This window comes from Lactuca virosa, chromosome 1, assembly GCF_052849685.1.
Source record: "Lactuca virosa cultivar CGN04683 chromosome 1, Lactuca_virosa_CGN04683_v6, whole genome shotgun sequence".
Classification (NCBI taxonomy): domain Eukaryota; kingdom Viridiplantae; phylum Streptophyta; class Magnoliopsida; order Asterales; family Asteraceae; genus Lactuca; species Lactuca virosa.
In genome coordinates this window covers 161,641,045-161,662,252 of record NC_136426.1, presented here as the reverse complement: position 1 = coordinate 161,662,252, position 21,208 = coordinate 161,641,045, and the positions used below count along the sequence as shown (strand labels likewise).

General features: G+C 34.6%; 1 protein-coding gene and 1 long non-coding RNA gene across 2 annotated transcripts; both read left to right on the top strand.

Annotated features, from left to right (window-relative positions):
• Positions 1-1,256: 1,256 nt before the first annotated feature.
• On the top strand, positions 1,257-4,827 carry LOC145160708 (metacaspase-1-like). Its single transcript, XM_079080001.1, has 5 exons — positions 1,257-1,768; positions 2,094-2,424; positions 2,555-2,675; positions 3,758-3,994; positions 4,564-4,827. The coding sequence occupies exons 1-5, from the start codon at positions 1,393-1,395 to the stop codon at positions 4,621-4,623; spliced, it is 1,125 nt and encodes a 374-aa protein (XP_078936127.1). The 5' UTR covers positions 1,257-1,392; the 3' UTR covers positions 4,624-4,827.
• A 7,793-nt stretch (positions 4,828-12,620) lies between these two features.
• LOC145107288 (uncharacterized) lies at positions 12,621-14,020 on the top strand. The gene is made up of 3 exons (XR_013707803.1): positions 12,621-12,684; positions 13,240-13,276; positions 13,401-14,020. It is a non-coding gene; the product is annotated as an uncharacterized LOC145107288 (long non-coding RNA).
• The last annotated feature ends 7,188 nt before the right edge of the window (positions 14,021-21,208 follow it).

The following is a 21,208-nucleotide window of genomic DNA, read 5'->3' as shown; positions in this document are numbered from 1 at the left end:
CGGACCTCTGGTTGATTTATTAGGGCACGAAACTTCGAGAGGGAAGAAGGACGTAGCCATCATGTAGTTCAATCTATTAATCATTGGTGATCTTCATTGGAGATCGGTTTATGATATAATGGATCGATGAAATGGATTTTGTTTCCAGATCAACGGTAGCGGCGTTAGGTGGTGGAAATCATGGAGGAAATCGGTGATTGAGGTCGATCCAGGGAAGATGGGTGATTAGGTGAAGAAGACGAGAGAGAGAGAGAGAGGGGGAGAGAGAGAGAGATTTAATCTGGGGAATTAAAAGAATTATTTTATTCCTAAAATGCCCCCTGATTCATTTTAAAATCATACCCCCGTGTCTTATTTTGTCTATGTATTTACAAAAATGCCACAATGTATCTTGGCCATCCTTTTTTTTGATCCAACGCTCCACTTTTAGTTCTCGAGTTCTTGGGAAACTATGGGTTCTCAAATGATCATTCCTCTCTCTCTCTCTATATATATATATATATATATATATATATATATATATATATATATATATATATATATATATATATAAAGTTGAATTATTCCCATAAAAATATATTTAATTTTTGTCATGTACTTATTAAATTTTTGTGGTAGGTCTTTTAAATGCTTTAGTTGTTGGTCTTTTAAAAGTTTATGGTATGCAAGCTAAGCACTATTTTTTACAAAAATATCACAAACCATTGTAAAGTTTGCAACAATGAACCAAAAATTAGAAAAAAAATAATTTAAAAAGTTATTTTATTTGAGTTTAATTGAAAGTAGATGTAGGCATCTGGATTCCGCTAATCCAAATCAAATAAGGACGGACTCTTGTTGATGTTTTTCTACTTTTTTTTTTTTTTTTTTTTCTTTTTTTTTTTTTAACAAGATAAAAGTCCAACTTGTAATGATCTTTTAATTTTACAAATTTCTGTAAAGTTTCCTGCAATATCTATTTAAATATTTATTAAAATAGTTTATAATAAATTAGTAAATGTCATTAATTTATAATATATACTAAATTAAGAATATATAATTAGTTTGTAATGTGTTGAGTTCAATAAATAGTATATGATATAATATATTTTTTTATAAAAATAAATTAATTCAGATCAAATGCATCATATAAGAACTTCAAGGGCGTAAAACGTCATATTTCATAACTAAGAGGGAATAAATGTCATTTTTTATAACCACAAGGGGCTATTTATTATTTTGTAAAATTGTAAGTAAATCAATCCTAAATTCTTTCTCCGATTTCATCTCCTTGACTCTTCTCCTCTTTCATCAATCTCTCTGATCAAACCCTCAAATCCCCCACAATTCTCGTCATTAAAACCCTCCAATTTCCCCCAATTTCCGTTAACTAAACCCTCCAATTCTTCAACGATGATGATGCTCGTGTCCTGCTCAAATTGCCACACGCAATTGCAGCTTCCGCCGGGAGCTACATCGATAAGATGCGCCATATGTCAAGCCATCACCAACCTTGGCGATCCTCGTACCGGAGCTCCGCGGCCTCATACCGGTGGTTATCCGGGACCTTCTCCATCCTCTTATGCTCCTCATCAACCCTCGCCTTACAACCACGCTCCGCCAGGGCCTCCGCCGTCTGCACATGGCAGGAAGAAGGCGGTGATCGTAGGCATATCGTATAAATTCTCGAGGCATGAGCTTAAAGGATGCATTAATGATGCTAACTGCATGAAATATCTTCTGATTAATAAGTTTAAATTTCCTGAAGCTTCTATTATCATGCTTACCGGTAAGAACCTGATTCAAACCTTCATTATCCAGCTGTTAAAATTCGTTATCCTTGTACATTTGTTGAATCTTCTGGTAATCACATTACATGATAGAGTAAATTAAAGCGCCGACAATCTGGTTTATGCTTGATCGTTTATGCGATTAATTTGATGGACAGATTCTCATCAACAAATCCGTCTTAAATCTCTGAAAAATATGCAATTCTGTATTACATGTAGCTGATTTTGATCTTAATCCGGGAACTATATCTATGAATTTATGATTTAACAACCACTAGGTTAAATTTTTTTAAGTTCTTACACATATTTGGATTATAATCGCAGAGGAACAAACAGACCCTTACAAAATTCCAACAAAACAAAACATGAGGATGGCACTTTTCTGGCTAGTTCAAGGATGTCAACCAGGCGACTCACTTGTTTTTCATTATTCTGGTCATGGTTCACGACAAAGGAACTACAATGGTGATGAGGTTGATGGATATGATGAAACCTTATGCCCTCTGGATTTTGAGACACAGGGTATGATTGTTGATGATGAAATTAATGCAAGTATTGTTAAACCTCTTCCTTTTGGGGTTAAACTTCATGCCATTATTGATGCTTGTCATAGTGGCACTGTACTCGATCTTCCATTCCTTTGCAGAATGAACAGGTTAGTTTATCTGTTTATGGCTTTTTAGTGTAAATTATGACATAAACCTTGTTATTCATGTTAATCTTGAAGAAACTTAGGAGTTAAGATGATTCTAGGAATAATCTTTACCTTATTTTTGGTGTCATAGGAGTGGGCAATATGTATGGGAAGATCATCGACCTCGGTCAGGTATATATAAAGGTACCAATGGCGGTGAAGTCATTTCCATAAGTGGTTGTGATGATGATCAAACATCTGCTGATACATCTGTAAGCTCCACAAAACTTTTGAAATGACCATTTTACCCTTCTGTATGTATTAAGTAAAAAAGAAACGGCCCTATATATCTATCCCTCATTAAGTCAAATGAAATACGCATTTAAAGTAACTTTCTTTCTTTTCTTCTATTAAGTTTTGTATGGATAAATGAACTGTCGGAATATATGCAAATGACCATTTTACCCTTCTGTATGTATTAAGTAAAAAAGAAACGCCCCTATATATCTATCCCCATTAAATAAAAGAGAAACATGCATTTAAAGCAAGTTCCTTTCTTTTTCTTCTATTAAGTTTTGTGTGGATAAACGAACTGTCAAGAATGTGTAAATGACCATTTTACCCTTCTGTATGTATTAAGTCAAAAAGAAACTCCCCTATATATCTATCCCCCATTAAGTCAAAAATAAACACGCATTTAAAGCAAGTTTCTTTCTTTTTCTTCCATTAAGTGTTGTATGGATAAACGAACTGTCCGAATATGTGTAAATGACCATTTTACCCTTCTGTATGTATTAAGTAAAAAAGAATCGCCCTGATATCTCTATCCCCCTTTAAGTCAAAAAGAAATACGCATTTAGAGCAAGTTTCTTTCTTTTACTTCTATTAAGTTTTGTATATTTAAACTTACTGTCAGAATATGTGTAAATGACCATTTTACCATTCTGTATGTATTACGTAAAAAAGAAACGCCCCCATATATCTATCCCCTTCAAGTCAAAAAGAAACATGCATTTAAAGCAAGTTTCTTTCTTTTTCTTCTATTAAGTTTTGTATGGATAAACGAATTGTCAGAATATGTGTAAATGACCATTTTACCCTTCAATACGTATAAAGTAAAAAGAAACGCCCTTTTAAGGCGGCGTATGTGACACAAGACTGATGATGGAGTTGAGGAGGACATTCATGTCTTTTGCACAGACAAAAGCTATAGTTTTTGTCTCAATTGACATCAGTCTTGTTCAATGCATACCAAATACAGTACAATCTTTTCTGTCCTGTCCTGACATTATCATCTTTATTAATTATTAAAATAGAAAAACAATTAAAGTAACATTTTTTTTTGTGGGATCAGGCTTTATCAAAGATCACATCAACAGGAGCCATGACTTTTTGTTTTATTCAAGCCATAGAACATGGAAATGCACAAACTTATGGACACTTATTAGCTTCTATGCGTAACGCCATCCGTAGTGCAAGAACCGACATGGGCGGTGGCGGCGGTGGTGGTGGGGCGGTGACTTCTCTTCTCTCTATGTTACTAACAGGCGGCAGTCTCGCCGGAGGTCTATCCGGTGGTGGCCTAAGCCAGGTATCAATATCATCTCATCTCTAACACCTTCTAAAACTCTAAAACAACTCAAATCAATAAACAATATTTCAAAATACAATGCTATAATAGGAGGAAATGAAAGTATGATTTTTTTTTGAGTAAATTACACGAATGGTCCCAATGCTTTGGGGTAATTTGCGCGCTTGGTCCCTAACTTATTTTTTTAACTCGGAAGGTCCCTAATGTTTGTTTTTGTTATGCGCTTGGTCCCTACTGTTTGTTTTTATTACACGTTTAGTCCCTGTCTTACCTAAAAAGACTAATTTAAATAGAAAAAAATTGTGGGGTATGTAAGATTGTAAGGTAAGGTGAAGGTGTGGGGCTGGGGTGTTTTTATTTAAATAAATTAAAAAATCAATGGCGAAATAGTCTTTTTATGTAAGACAGGGACCAAACGCGTAACAAAAACAAACAGTAGGGACCTTCCGAGTTAAAAAAATAAGTTAGGGACCAAACGCGCAAATTACCCTAAACCATAGGGACCATTCGTGTAATTTACTCTTTTTTTTTGGTAAGTGATAATTTTTTGTATGTTTGATTTGTTGTAGGAGCCACAATTGACAGCATGTGAGCCTTTTGATGTGTATGCAAAACCGTTTTCAATGTAAGTTATGATAGTGTGATTATTTGATTAGTTGACAGTTGACCCATTTATGAAAAAAGGGGGTTCGGGTTCTTTATAGAATTTTGGTGATAGGTTTAAAATTTGTGATAGTAAAGGATTTTATTTTATATGTTTTGATTATTTATTGTTTTAAGGACTTGGATGATTTCGTGTAAATTTAATTTATTTTATGATTTTATTGTAGAAACATGAGACACACTCTTTGATTTTTATAGAAAGAAACTATCTTGAGTAGAAAAAGAAATATAATCATTGTGAGTATGTATAACTAAAGACATAAGATCACAAACTAACATGATTGTAAAGGTTCTCTGTCTAATTCGAGATGAATGAGTGAAGTATTGATGGTCTGATAGACTTTTTGGGCCTTACCATGCTCGGTTTTAAGTTAAATTGACGAATTTTTGAGTCTCGATTATATTATTTTAAAAACGAAAGATGTAGGATCGGATTAGGGTAAGATCTTAAGATTTAAATCATGATTTTGAAATCCCAGTATAGATTTTGTTTCAAATAGATCCCGATGTGAACATAATCGTTTTTTTGTACATACAAAATTAACAACCATATATAAACCTACGTTTAAACAAAGACAAATATATAAGTTTTAGACACTTTTCATATTTATTGATTACAAGTATACTAAAAATCACTATATAAAGTTTGTTGCATCACCAGTTTTCATGTAACATTATCACCCTATAAACTTTTACCTTTTATAAATATTCATATAGCTTATGATGCACCGCTCTAGGAATGCAACTTTGCAATTGAGGTTTGGAATAGAATTCGTAGTTGGTGTGAGTTCATTTGTTTAAACCCAAGGGATATGAGATCTTTATTCAGTGCAGATAATTTTCTTCACAAAACCCAAAAGGCCATAAAACTCAATCATACGATTCTAATGTCGACCTTATGAAATCTTTAGAGATCAAGGAACGAAGCAATTTTTAAAAAGCTGAAACCTTGTCCTGTGAAAGTTATCGACCAAACTATGACAATGACTTTTACTTGGATAAAACATAGGGGAAAGAAAAACTCTCTTTGCTGGAAAAATGGTGTATCGAGCCTATTGGCTGCTTTTGATGTTTTTTCCTTTTTTTTTTGTCTGTTTGTACTCTTTTGTTTTGGCTAGCTCCTTGCTAGTTTTGCCATAATTTATGTCGCCTTTTTGCCGTTTAAAAAAAATCTCTCAACTATTCATAAACCTTTTAAAAGTTTATAAGTGGTCCAACCGTTTTAATTATGATTTTAATATATATATATATATATATATATATATATATATATATATATATATATATATAGAGAGAGAGAGAGAGAGAGAGAGCTCTGGTTCAAATGTTTCTAGCAACTATTGTGTGCATGTATGCACCAATGAGAATTGAGGAAATAATAAATCATTAAATAAATCATTTAAGGGTATTATAATAAACTTTGCATATTTAATTATGGTAGATAATTAGTATGTTTATTATCCCTTTAAATATGGGATGTCAAAGTCAAAACCGGTAGAAAAAAACCCTACAATTGTCGTCTTCAATTTTCTCCCTCCACATCTCTGTTGTCTCGTTGGTTGTCTTCTTCATCGACCCATCATCATATATTATTCCACACAAAGCCAACGAGCACAACGAGATCTCCTCTGCAGTGTTTTCCCCCTGATCCCCTGCGATTCTGGAAGAGATGAGGAGCAGAGATGCACTCTGCACCAAACGCGGTAGAAATTGGAAGGCAACGAAGGCGGTTTGGAAGGCAACGAAGGCGGTGAAGGTGGAAGCCCTAATTTCATATCAAAACGATACAAAATCAAGTTTCTTAAGCTATTTCACTTACAGGATGAGATAGTAAGTGGGTAAAACCTGGATATCTAATGGATACGTCTCGATCTTTCCCGTTCCCATGAAAGGTTTTGCGATTTTTTACCTGTAATATTTGATTTTCGATTCTTCTACTTCTTGATTGTTTGCAATTCTTCCTCTGAATGCTACTGATTATAATTCTTCACATGGATTTTCCATTTGATTTATTCACTGATTTTCGATTCTTTGATTTTCGATTATCCTTCCGGTTGATTTCCGATTTCACTAGTATACCCACTGTGCTCTCATTCTTCTTTAATTTTAAATATCCATCATTCAAGTTGATTTTGTAATTTAGAATCTGACTTAAATAATGATAGATTGTTCTTGATTTTGCATTTGTTCTTGATACTTGATTGTTCTAAATTTGTATTTGATGAAAAGGGTTGAGCTGACATTCTGTCAGAATTTGCATGAAAAGGGTTAAGCTGGGGATTTTTTTTCATATCAGAATGCAAACACATGTTCATTTTATGAGAATATAAATATTACATAAAACATGTGTTGCTAGTAATTCTGACAAAATACATTTATACATGCTTTAGAATGTTTATGCATATAGAAGAAAAGACTATAATTTAAGTGCATTCTGTAATGTATTCTGTTAGAATTTATTTATATAAATGCATTCTGTTAGAATGTCTTTGAGAATGTTTGTTAACAACAAGTATATTTGTTTAACTGATAATACTAACGAGTAATGTATCTTATTCTTTCAGAATTGCATGGAGAAGGAATTCAATATTGATCATACAAGAGAAATATTTGGAATCGAGTTCAACAAGTATATATGTGAAGATCAAGTTGATTATATGGACCATTGAAGAGGATCAAGTGTATTTGTTCAATAATTGTATATTCAAGAATGCTATTTTTTTAAGAATTTTATTCATTTTTGATGATATTCTGTTAGAATATGTATAACTATATTAAAATGTATAAGGATATTAGTCTGTAAGAATATGTATAAATTTGTATTTAATTTCGGATGTATACTAAGAATAAAATCATAGACCCAAGTTGGATGTATATGAATAATATCTTATTCTTAAATTAGGTCAATTATCAAATATAACTGCATTGGAAATGCATTATGCAAGAATAAAATCGAAAATATAGTTTACTAGTTTATGGTTGTCATTTTGTCATTCTGACAGAATAAAATCGGATTTTTAAATTTGAATTAATTTAAAATATTCAGATTTTAAAAAATAAAGGAATTAATTATCCCTAAAAATCTGAAAATTTCTTTTTTTAATATAGGTTAATTGACTAAAATGCCCTTATGCTGAAATTTGTGTGATTATATGGTACATGTTACCCTATTGTAATATTGACATTTGATTCTATTCCATCAGGTGGTCCAGATTTATGCATTCCGACACATAATAGTTAGTAAAAACACAATAACCTATGTGCATATATATATATATATATATATATATATATATATATATATATATATATATATATATATATTCAAATTCTAACCGTTAGAATTTTTTTTAAAAGAAAAATGAAAAAGTATTTTTTTATAATATAACCGTTGTGGAGGATTTTTCCAAAAACAAAAAAATCGGACCAATGAGATGAAGAGAGGGGGGGGGGGGAGCCTCCTCTTACTCATTCGGATCCCACACTCGACGAACCGCAACTCCGGTGTTATGTTCATGGGTGTGTTTATGTCCGCACAGCCGGTTCCCACTCCGCTCCTTATAACCTTAGACACAAAAAGAAAAATAAAGTGTAGGTGGTGTCGTGTCTCCCGTAAGGCTGAGTTACATAATTCATGTACTCGTGTCCAAACATAGAGAAGCACGCTAAGCACACGGTAAAGACCGTTCTTAAAATTTGACCTTAAGAACATTAAAAACTAACATGTAAACTGTTAGAGTTTATAATACACAAAATTGCAAAAATGTCCCCGTGGTATGCATTTTTTTCCTGTCTTTGGTCCAAACCCTAACTTTTTTGGATTGGTGGTCCTTTTGAGCTAGTTTCATTGCGTATTTGGTCCCTCCAAAAATTGAAATGATTGTAATACCATTGGTGTATTTATTTTTCATATTTTTAATTTTAATAATTAAAAATATAAGAGAGGGCCCACCTTCTCTCTCTCTCTCTCTCTCTCTCTCTCTCTCTCTCTCTCTCTCTCTCCATGTACGAATTCATCCCTACCAGAACTACGTCTAAGCTCCATGTTCATCTTTTCTGGTCACTCGATCTAAATTTTAAACAACTCATAACGACTTCCTTATTATAACCTGGAAATAGATTTTCCAGCCCTAACAAAACTCATAAATTAACTTCCTGATTAAGGTTTAAATTAACACATAATAATGATAATGCATAGAAACACACACTTATAGAAGTCCAACCCGTATTAAGAAAAATCATGATAAATTGCCATGGAAATGCAGAAAAGAAGAACCCCCAACTATGTATACCGTTTTCTTTCCTCAATATCTTTATCCTCTTTCCATCTCAGTTAAGAAAAACAACTCCAATCATCAAGAAAAGGAAGAATCACAACTATTACCGTCATAGATTTAAGCATTTCCATCCCGATCTCTGATCAATGGCTTTTAGGTCTTCCTTCTTTTTTCTCCTCCTCATGCTCGCCACCTTCATCTCCATAGCCAAATATGTCGCCTTTCATCCCTCTCCGATCACTTCAACCACTACAAAAGTGTTGGAAATAGTGTCCATGGTCATTAACTATTTTGGTAATATTTCTAATAATAGCAGGGTCCTTTTGGGTTGGCCTCATGACCCCAATAGCATAAGGAAATGGAGTTTAATAATGTGTTAAATTATTAAGAAATTAATAAATTAATTAAAAGGATTTAATTAATTAAAAGATGTTGAATATTAATTAATCATATGGATTAATTGGAATATTCCAGAACCTACTGGAGGCTCTTCGAAGTTAGAATGGACGTTCCTGATGCCTTATGGATATAGATCGAGTTGGTTTGAATCAGATAAAGATAAACCCTAGAGTTTGTATCCATATGAGATTCTAAGAGCTACCTATAAAACAGACTGCTAGGGTGAACCCTAGTGCAAGTTATTCGTCTCTTCAAATTCATCCAACCTCTGTCTCTCCATCTCCATAACTAAATTCTCATCCCCTCTCATAAGGTCTTGATTTTCGAATAAACTCTAATTTTTGGGTTTCTTCCTTTTTGTTATTTGGTGTATTGGTCTAATTCCATTAGAGGGATTCTCCTTTGGATCCTTTATCTTGCAACTAAGTCGTCATGAACGAGATCACAAGGAAGTCAACAAGAGGTTAGTAATTCCTTACTTATGTCGTTTTTCAAAGGAGGATGCTATAATAGTAAAACATAGATCCTAGGTTGCATGTGCACTTAGGTATAACAGTTTGGATTTTTCCGCTACCTATATAATGTGCACTTGATGCTTAAAATCCCCAACTGTGGTATTAGAGCATAATTGTTTTACTTATGGTATAAAACTTCATGAAAAACAAAAATTGAAAGAAATATGTCAATCGCAGGGGCGGCGCGCCTATCCGGTTTTTAGGGTTTTCAGGATTTTTGCTGATTTCAAAAATCGGGGGATAAACCTCAAATTTAAAATATAACTTTAACCGAATAAATCTCAATATTTAAATTTAATAATTAATTTGAAATATTACTTAATTCTAATCTTGAATTTGAATATTTAATTAATTATATTTGAACATTATTTAAATCAAATTCAAATTTGAATATTATCTTGAACTTTATTTAATAAAGAAATTAAATTAAAAAGACAAGAATATAAATTTAAAAGCTTAAATTTATTATATAGTATTATTTACTTTACGTAAAACGTTAATACCACATGTGTCCTCACATTTAATAAAAGACTGTGTCGCTGAATCAAGACTAGAATGCATGGGTTAAGGAGGTCTCTTTGATTCCTAATGAGTTTGATTTTTAATATGCTTTGCGCTTACCCCTCACCGCCTTTCGTATTTTGAGAGTGGAGTTATTGAAAAAGTTCAATTGGATTTTGTCTTTCAAGATTAAAAGTATTAATCAACTAATAAAACAAAATATTTCTTTTTTATATAATTCGAAAAATGTGAGTCGTGTGCTTCTCTTATTTTTTAATTATTAAAATAAATAAATAAGTATTAAATTAAAATATGAAAGAAAAATGGAAAATAAATACATCAAGGGTATTACAGTCATTTCAGTTTTCGAAGGGACCAAATACGCAACGAAACTAGCTCAAAAGAACCAACAATTCAAAAAAATTAGAGTTTTGACCAAAACCCATAAAAATTACATGCAACAGGGACATTAGTATAAATCATAACACATTGATATCATTAAATCCGGATAAATAACCCAACACAAAATATTTTCAAATATATAATAGCTAGTATTTTACGATGATTGGCATCCACAAACAAAGCATATCGAGATTGGCATCCACTTTGTTTGTGGCAAGGTGGCTCTCGGCCGCATTCGAGTTCTTCATGTCCCTTCGACATCGGCACATCGTTGTACGCATACATCTTCACCGAGGGCTACTATATATATAGTCCATATATGTTCATAGCCCATTGTATATCTAGGCCCTTAGGTTAGCCCTTCTACTCTTGTATATATTATTCATGTATCTCTTTTTGAAAGGCAATGGGAGAATTTCCCATTCCATATTATTCTAGATCATTTTGATCCAACCCGACTTGATTTTGAAACATTTTAACCTGATTTGTTCATGTAACTAAATATTAGGCCCCAACCAAGAAAAATCATGGATCTACAACTACAACTGAGAATAAAAAACGTTACGACAAAATGATATTCGCTAAACACTTCAGTCCATATCAATGAAGCTGATTTAATCTTTACATCCTTTATATAGTCAAAACTGACCGGGGGTGTAATGGTAATTAATACGAATGTTTGAATCATTCAGAAACTTTCACCTTTTATATCAAAGTCACTATCATTGCTATATTGATTTTGATAGATACCGTTGGTATATGTTAACAAATTCTACACTTGTGCAAATTGTTTGACAACTACTTTGTTCTCATTATTGATCTTTTACCCGTGGTTTCCATATAATCAATAACACGAATTCTATTTATGTTACTTTATTTTTTTTTTGGACATTTCGATATAATCAATAACACGAAGTCTCTTTATGTTACTTTATTTTTTTATTATGTCACCTTTTTATAATTTTATATGTATTTTTTTATATGTTCCTGCGTTTTACGCGGATTATAACCTAGTTTTGGTATACACCTCGATAATATAAAAATCTTACACAAAAAAAACCAATTAAGATTAGCCTGGGCCACGGCCCACCCACAACAACATTGATATAGAGCTGCACATCGGCGGTCCAAGACCAGTCTTGGGTCAATCTTAAAACGGTCCTGTCTTTTTGAGGTCGGTCTTGAAATGATCTGGTTTTTTTTCGTGCCGATCCTTGTCGGTCTTTTTCCTGTCCGGTCTTTTTAGGACCGGTCTTTTTCGGTCAGGTCTTTTTTCGGACCAGTCTTCATTCGGACCGGTCTTTTTTCGATCCGGTTTCGCGGTCTTTCCGTGCGCCTTTTTCGGTTCGATTTACGGGTTTTTTTGGTTCGATTTCGGTATTTTTCTATTCTTTTATTTTGGTTTCTGAGTTTTTTCCTTTAACAAATATGTGATTAACACCAATATGATAAATTAAGATTTATTAAATACGATGATACTTTAAGTTTAATAAAAGAAAAAAAATGAAATAAATTAGAGAATTTGTGATTAAAAATTGTATAATTAACAAAAAATGATATATTTATAAAGTTTCGTTACCGGTCTTTTTTTCTAAACCGGTCTCGTTCGGTCTCGGAACGGTCCGGTCTTTTCGGATTGGTCCGGGACGATCTCGAGCTAGTCTTTTTTCAATCTGGTCATTTTAGGACCGGTCTTTTTTCGGTCCGGTCTTGTTTTAGACTAGTTCTCGTCGGTCCGGTCTGAGACCGGTATTTTTGTGCTGGTCTACATTGATGTTATAACTTTTTCGGGCCAAAAATTGATCCAGCTCCACCTCAGGGTCCAGTACAGCGTAGAGAGGCGGTGAAAAGGAAGGGAGCCAGCAAATCAGGCCATTTCAGAAATCGATACCTTGAGGACGAGGAGACGGGACGATTGCTTCACGTGATAACGGTAATTTCTTTCTTACTCTACTAATTTGATTGCTGTGTGATTTGTGATTCTGATTACTCGAGAACCATTGCTTGATTTTCAGTTGTGTTTAGTTATTTTCTAGGTTTGTCATAAAGCTATTTGGTTTTTCTGATATAAGTTTCAATGATTCATTGATTCTGAATATATTGATAGACATCTCTTTTAGAGGTGTATTGCAGAAATTTTGGTTAACATATGTTTGGTTAAGCTCAGCATATTTATATGTTTCTTCAACTTTCTTGACTCGGCTCATTTTGTACCTTTCATTTCCGTACATGTTTGCTTTGCTGCTATTATTAAATTACGTAGGAAATTCTTTGCATGCATAATCATCCCTTTGGTGTTTTTTTGTGTTTCTATCAGTTTCAATCTCAGAATAACCAAACCAATAATAAACAAAGCGCACAAACCTTTAACATTTGATCGCATCCACAATTAACAACTTACATACGTTTATGCACATGTGTATATACATACCATAAAAAGCTTAAACCAGTTAGACAAGTTCTCATGAATTTAAAATTTTTGATGCAGCGAAGTTGATACAAGAAGACATGGATCAACAACAAAGGTTAGGTATTTTGGGCATTAGAGGAAATAACTAGTTATTTTTTACTTGATCAAGATTGGACTCTTTTATTCTCCTATAAGTAAGGTACCTTATAATGAATGACAATCAATGGTTTATTTTTCAGTGTGGCCAACGATATAAACAAAATTGTGAGGGGGGTTGAGTCCATGTCAAACAAGCTCGAACATCTGAGCAGTCGTGTACAACATATGGAGGAGTTGCAAAAAATTCAAAAAAATCAACCTGAGTTTCCTCTTATCTCAGATGAGGAGTCCAAAGAGATACCTTTTGACCAAAACTTAGGTCTACCTGACTACCAAAACTTATATCTACCTGACTTCCCTGAGAATTTTAAAGATGTTAAAGTCTTTCGTAAGTGGAAAAAGAATGTAGATTCGTGTTTTGAGCATCGTGAAATCCCATACGAAATACAAGGACAACTTGTAGCCGAGACATTCCCAAAGAATTTCCCATGGTGGGAACAAATCCAAAAGCTAAGCCAGCGAATCGATAACAATAATCAAATTACATGGAAGGAGTTAAGAAGATGTTTATCGTTCAATTTTTTTCTTCAGATTGTTTGGTTTCCAACAAGGACCGATCGTCTCCTCCTCCTAAGAATATAGACTAACCATATTATACTTTTGATTCGGTTACAACTAGTTAGCATTCAAAACTACTCAACAATGTAAGGGGCGTTTGGTTCAAACTTTCTTTTTGACTGTTTTGGAATTTAGCAAATGAAATGGAATTGCATGTATTTGGAATTTAAGGAAATTAAAATCCTTTTGCTTTGTTCGGTTGAAAATATTTGGATTGAAACCAATGACTAAACTCGGAGGATATTTCCAACTTTAGTCGGAGATTCATGTTAAATGAAGAGGAGCATACTCCTTTAAACCCTTTTTTCATAAAACATACCAAGTATGATTAGCTATTTTGAGAGAATAGCACATACAAGGTGACCAACCTCTGTTTGGTCTTCAAATTCAAAAGGAAAAAAGGTAAGAAAAATCAAAAGAATTTAAACAACAACCATTTATGTTAACCTTTATATTAAAACAAACTAACATAATTTTTTTTTATAAATTAAATATTATCCTACTTTCAAAGGGTAATCTGTAATTTAATAATAAAATCAATTTATACCATTTATAGCAATGTACTTAGAAAGTACATTGCTATAACTGGTGATTTATGTCTTGCAACTATGAAACATCATGTGAATTATTCCTGGTTTAAGGGCCTATTTTTATAGATCTTTTATTCACTATTAAATGGATGGATTTTAATATAGTTCGTATGAACATATTTTGTGGTTAGGAGAAGTTTAAAGTCCAACTTAAATTCTAAATTATCAATGGCATATTAATGAACAGTTAATATGTGTTAGCGAGAAAATATAGAAGTATACTTAATAAATAGCCAATCCCAAAAAAAGACATAAACAATTGGATGCTAGTTTTCAAAACTCATATAATGTAGATCTTTATCCCCTTCCTACTTCATTTTCATAATAGCTGATGGTTTGTTATATGGTTTACTCTCTGTTGATATTTTAGGATCCTGGAGCCTTGACGGGTAAATCTATAGGAGCCTTCTTGGAAAGGAGAGAGGGTTTTTCTTTCTTGACCACCAATTGGTCATTGTACATGGCGGAATCAAGGTCGTCAAGAGTAAAACGTGCGCCATAACGGTTAGATTTGGATCCTAAAGCATAATAGGAAATTCATGTATCATTTTAGGATCCTTCTTATGGAATGAACTAAAGTCAAGGATCCTTACCAGTAGCAATAGGGATAATAGCAGTTGAACTTTCTTGGTGACTGGAAGGATCAAGCTTGAATGTCCTATCAATCTTGGGCAGAGCAAGGAAGTTCTCGATCCTATCTTCAGTATCGTCAGCGGGAGGGATTAGCTCGGCAAACAAGAAAGCTGCAAAAAATCAAACAAAATAAGAAGTGTGAATATCGGGATCCTTAATATAGAAATTAGAAAACTTGCCATTTTGACCCAAGATTGAGGTAAAAGATTTCCACCAAGAATTGAATCACGTTTCACGAAAAAAGTATCTTCCTTTCCAAGCGTCATCATTATGCTTTTACTTCAAGATAAGGGGTGATTTTTCAGTCTTGAATTTCAATAGGAAACAAGAGTTCCCGAAAGTCAAAAGTTCATAAACACATGCTAACTCGTTTAACCCAATGTTAAGGTCCATGGAACGATTCAGTCGATCAATCTAGTAAAGGATCCTCCAAATTGTTGGCAAGGCCTGGATATATGAGATTTTGGTAATTTCAAAGAATTCAGAGATAATCCCGGAAACGGGATAAGAAAGGCCTAGGGTGAAAGGGTACTTAGGAAAGCAAACACAAATGGGAGAAATGAAATCTGGTTGAATCCTTGCATCAAAAGCTTTAAAAAAAATACTAGCGGGAAAAGATCCAAGCAAATTCAAAGCTTTGATACGTCATTAAAGGTACAAGTTTCCTCGTAGGAAAGGATTTTCTTATCCACGAAATCATCATCGGGTATAGCAATGATGTTTGTGGGAGAGCGAGCTCCTTTTTTTTACCATAGTTAAAAGAAAACGAAGAAGGAGAAAAAGAGACAAGGGTAGTACTTTCGATGATATTCAGTGAACGTCTAAGCTAAAAGAGTGAGACAAAATTGAAAGACTAAATACCTTATTTATTCAAGAATCATGGAAAGGTAGAAGAGTGATTTGACCTATTCCAACGGCTAGAAATCTATCCGTTGAATTTTGATTACCCTATAAGTTAGAACTTTTTACTTCATTTTTTACTTTAAAATTATACCTCTAAATGTACGGAAACTAAAATTTATATTTTGCAGGTATAATTTGGGGCAATTGTTAGGGCCATGATCCCAGAATCATATTCAGGTTCCTTAATATTGCTGAAACCTCAGGATCCTTAAAATATATCGCATGATCCTAATTATTATTACTAATATTTCCTAACACCTATAACGGTTGTGTTTTTATCTCTCTTTTTCTAACATGTACAGAACTACTCAACGTGAGACTCATTCTCAATGGAGAGTCATCTCGACCAGGAAAAAGACCCGGAATGCCAAGTCAAACATCGTCGATATGTTGGTTTCGGAGGATCCCAGAATTATCGGACTTCTTGTTACTTGCATTAGACTATAAATAACACATGTACTTAGCACACCACACACACGATTAGCTGGATTACTACACTTGTACTCGTATTACCTTCATCATCTTTGCAATCTCAGATTTAAATCAATAAAAAACATCAAGGGGGGTGATCATGTGACATCCCCATTTTCACGGCCAGAAAAGACCGATTTTTGTTTACGCTTTATAAAAAATTAGAGTACTTCTTTTAATAAAAATGTTACGGAATTTGTTCCAAGAAAAACATGATAAATATATTATCAAAGCATTTCCGAAGAAATGTATTTTTATTCATTTTAAAACATTTGGGATGTCATCGTCAATACGATAACATAAGCATAAACAGAACTTACATTCATTTACACTAGTGATCTACATCTCTTTTAAATCTCTCAGTGTAAAGTAGCTTCATATCGACACCTGTGATACAAATAAGCTTGAGTGGGTCAGGTTGGGAAACCTGGTGAGTACATAGGGTTTTCAACCCACAATAATATAATCATTATGTTTAATCATCAAACAATCAATCAACCCAATTACCCATCCCCATTATCTTATTTACTCTTAAGGATCTACCCTAAGAATCAGCTATTTCTCTTTCATTCATTCCTAAGGATTATCCTAAGGAATAGACACGAAATCCATCGTTTGCTAATGACACATCTGTCAAGCACAACTGCTAATATTATCACTTAGGCGCAGCTGCCAGAATTGTGACATTCTTTATGGGGCGCATCTGCCGAGGTTATGATGTCCTCTATTAGGCGCTTCTGCCGGTAGAGTCCTTTAGGCACATCTGCCAGGGTTATCTCGTTTATTGACAATATCGTTTTCGAGAGTCCACTCGCAATTCAGGTCTATGGGTTTTTAGAGTACACCGGTGAACACATCGTTCACAACACCTACAGGTTGCAAGCCTGCTAGTGTTCCACTGGACTGTCTAGAATAGTCCGTGGTTGTCATCCATACTCTGCTAGATGACGGGGCCAACATTTGGGAAAACGACTTCTCACATCGTCCACCTCTCACCCTTACCTCATGGTCTATATCACCTCTCAACTCATCATCCAACTCATATTTCATCTATCCATGTTTTACCCAACATATTATGTAGATATAAATACGTATACAATTTAAATCATTTAAAACTTGTATAAAATCGTTCATCCAGCATAGATAGCAAGTATACAGATAATATGCACACATAGCATGTAGTTTATCTAAAATACTTCATATCTATGTGTAATATGAAAGTAACTATGCACTCACCTAATAAGGTGGTGACTCGGTACTCGGACAACATTTCGTTTACTTAAAACAACTTCCTTGGACAAAACCTAGTATCATTACCACTAGACTTTAGTCTAATGTTAACCGAGACTAATTAATAGTCTTGCTATTATTACTATTATATAAGCGTTAAAACAATACTCTTCACCCACTATGTACAGACAGGGGCCAGACATGGAACACCGGAGGGCAGAACCATTTTGGCATATAGCACTTCTGAAATCCAGCAACCCAAGCGACCCTCCAAACCAGATTCCCCGTACCGCGAGTGGTAAAAAAGATATTATAACGACACTTATATAACTCATAATAATAGCCCAAATATTTATTATAAGGTCCTAATAATATTACTATATTGAAACATAAGCTATACTAAAGATAGGTTAGGCGTAGCTCACTTACAACGAGTTTTTCTCAAAACCGGGCTCCGCTGGAGCAGCGTTCCCGAGCCGAAAGAATCTTTTCTCGGAGCCTTCGGGCGCTCCGGGGCTTCCGCCTCGTGCTAGGGAGGTTCCCTAGGCTTTTCGGGGGGTTTCGGGGCTAGAGAGAGGTTTTAGAGAGAGAGGGAAGTGATGGGAGGTGTGAGGAATGAAGAAGGCTTCACCTCTTATTTAGAGGGGGCTGGAGGAAGATTCACGTCATGAATTTCTTGATTTTCACGTCGTGAGTGAGCTTGGGCTCCAAGTCTGAGCCAAGTGCTGACACGTGGCATCGCACATAGGGTGGAAATCAGCCGATTTTCAAAAATTCATAACTTTCGCATACGAGCTCCGTTTTCGACGTTATTTATATCCACATGTAGGTAAAAATAAGATCTACAACTTTAATTTTGTCACCATCGGCTAATTCTCCACCGATCTTAAATTTAACAGTACGAGGAGATTATACTGTTAAATGTCCGCGTAAAATTCATAACTTCTACATACGGACTCCGTTTTCGTCTGTCTTTTTACCGTTGAGTTCCTATTAATGAGATATTCAACTCTCATTTAGGTCGCGTAGGCCAAAAATCGCTTGATCTAAAATTCGAGTTTCGGGTCGTGCACTGCTATGCCAAATCTTAGAAAATTCGTAACTTCCTCATACGAAGCCAGATTTGGGCGTTCTTTTTTTGTATGTTCTCGGTTTAACGTATACTACAACTTTTGTTTAGATTTCTAAGGCTAAAAAGTCCTCCATTGTAAATTCACTATTTACGTCTCCCGGTGCCGTGCCGGTTTTGCCGAAAAACTTCGACGGGTCATAACTTCTTCGTTATAACTCGAATTTCGGCGTTCTTTATATGTACGGAACCCTTGTAACATATACTACCACTTGGAAAAGATTAATCCTTATAAATAATCTTCCATAAAAAACTCATTTTTGATGCTTATTGTCTCTAAATTGACTAGCCCGGATCTGCGGGCGTTACAGATCATTATCACCCCCAAGGTTTTATGTTGCAGATCCTATAAAGGATCAACGGCTTTCCCTGTAACTCACTTGTCTCACCTTGATCTTTATTCTATACTTACATTATACTGACACCATATCCTCTCATACAACTTGGTCTAGTTGCATTTGATCAGTTTTTGACCGAAACGTGTGTGTGTGTGTGTGTGTATATATATATATATATATATATATATATATATATATATATATAGAGAGAGAGAGAGGTAGGTTCAAATGTTTCTCACATCTATTGTGTGCTAGAATGCACCAATAAGAATTTAGTAAAAATTATATGTATATTAAATGATATCCATACTTATAATTCATTTTTATGGAAACTAATTAAATTCGTCATTAATGTCAACAATAATATTCTTTTAGAATGAATTCGTATCTAGAAGAATGAGAGTGTATTTTAGCAGAATGAGAGAGTATTCTAGTAGAATACACTCTTGTTCTTCATATTCTATGCAACTTTATTGTATTTTAAATGAGTGAGTAGTAAAACAAAAAACGAACTCATACAAAAAAACCTAGATGCGAATTCATTCTGAAAGAATGTTATTGTTGACATTAATGACGAATTTAATTAGTTTCTATAAAAAGAAAATTGTAGTTATGGATATCATTTAATATACATACAATTATAGAAATAATTTAATATCTATCTTTATTTAATTAAATAAATTTTTAATTTTACAAAATTCCTATTGATGCATTCTAGCACACAATATATATATATATATATATATATATATATATATATATATATATATATATATATATATATATATATATGTGTGTGTGTGTGTGTGTGTGTGTGTGTGTCGTTGGCGCAGACGAAGAGTCGCGCTCAGACACGCCAAAGAATTCCCCAAGGCAATTCACGCCTAGCGGAACGAGCCCGACGGAACCTCGTGCCCGCGGACGCCCCTAAGTGCAGGGTGCTTGCGAAGATGGCCCGGCCCCACCAAGGGCGCCTTCTACTCCACGAAAAAATGTAACAAATCCAAGCAACAAGGAAGATGCTCGGAGCATTATCACCTGAACCAATCGTTGGCTCTAACAGATCAAGGAGCATGATTGCCCAATCAGCGTCCCCAATCATGTCGGGACTGACGCCTTTGTCCTGTACGGACTAGCAAAAGGCCTCGGTATAAAAGTCCTCCTCCGGTACCTTGGAAAGTAAGTCACCCTTTCCCAATTCACTCTAGAATACACCCAAGTCTATCCACTTACTTGACCATCAGATAGTTTTCTTGGGAGCCTCCTCCCGGAGAATGGCTGACGGCTTCTTCCTGTTGTGAACTTGCAGGCTCATCGGAACAATCAGAGGCACAAGGCGGAATCGTCCGGTGACCAGGTCGCATCATTTGGCGCCATCCATAGTGTGACAAACAACAAAACAAAAGCACACTCCTCAACACTCGAAGATGGCATCTGACAACACCGACGGGACTCGTGGGACACCGACAAGCCCCATCAGGCCTATGATGTTGTTGGAACCAGTTATCGCCTCAATTCTCACACCAGTTACCGGTGAAACATCACAACAAGGCAGCTTAACGATGACCACTACTCCAACAAACGAATTATAGGGGCCGACCGCCGAAGGACCAACATGCGCCGCCACCATAATGACACAAAGCGCCTCCATGCAAACACCACAACTGATGGTGATCTCAAGCATCACAATATCAACAACGGTGGACAACGTCAGTGGCATGTCGGTTATCTCACAAACATCACCACTAAACCAAATGGTGATAGAACAAACGATGGCTTTCCAAACACCGCCGCTAAACCAAATGGTGAGATAACAAACGATGGCTTTCCTAACACCTCCATTTATGACAAACATTAATTTCAATACCACAATACCACAACATCAGCCATTCATGTCAAACAACCCGCTCGTACAAAACCCACCCCTCCTGTCAACCCAAGCACTAACCTTCCCATTTCAACAGAAAACCTTTTATGGCCCAAACCTTGGGCAACTCTTGGCATACAACAACATGCTATTGCAACCATACCTCACA

Excerpts from the sequence above, each read along its gene's own strand:
- LOC145160708 (XM_079080001.1), top strand. The coding sequence starts at position 1,393 with ATGATGATGCTCGTGTCCTGCTCAAATTGCCACACGCAATTGCAGCTT. Across the intron at positions 2,425-2,554 it reads TTCCTTTGCAGAATGAACAG|GAGTGGGCAATATGTATGGG; the intron begins GTTAGTTTATCT and ends TTGGTGTCATAG. Across the intron at positions 3,995-4,563 it reads CCGGTGGTGGCCTAAGCCAG|GAGCCACAATTGACAGCATG; the intron begins GTATCAATATCA and ends GATTTGTTGTAG.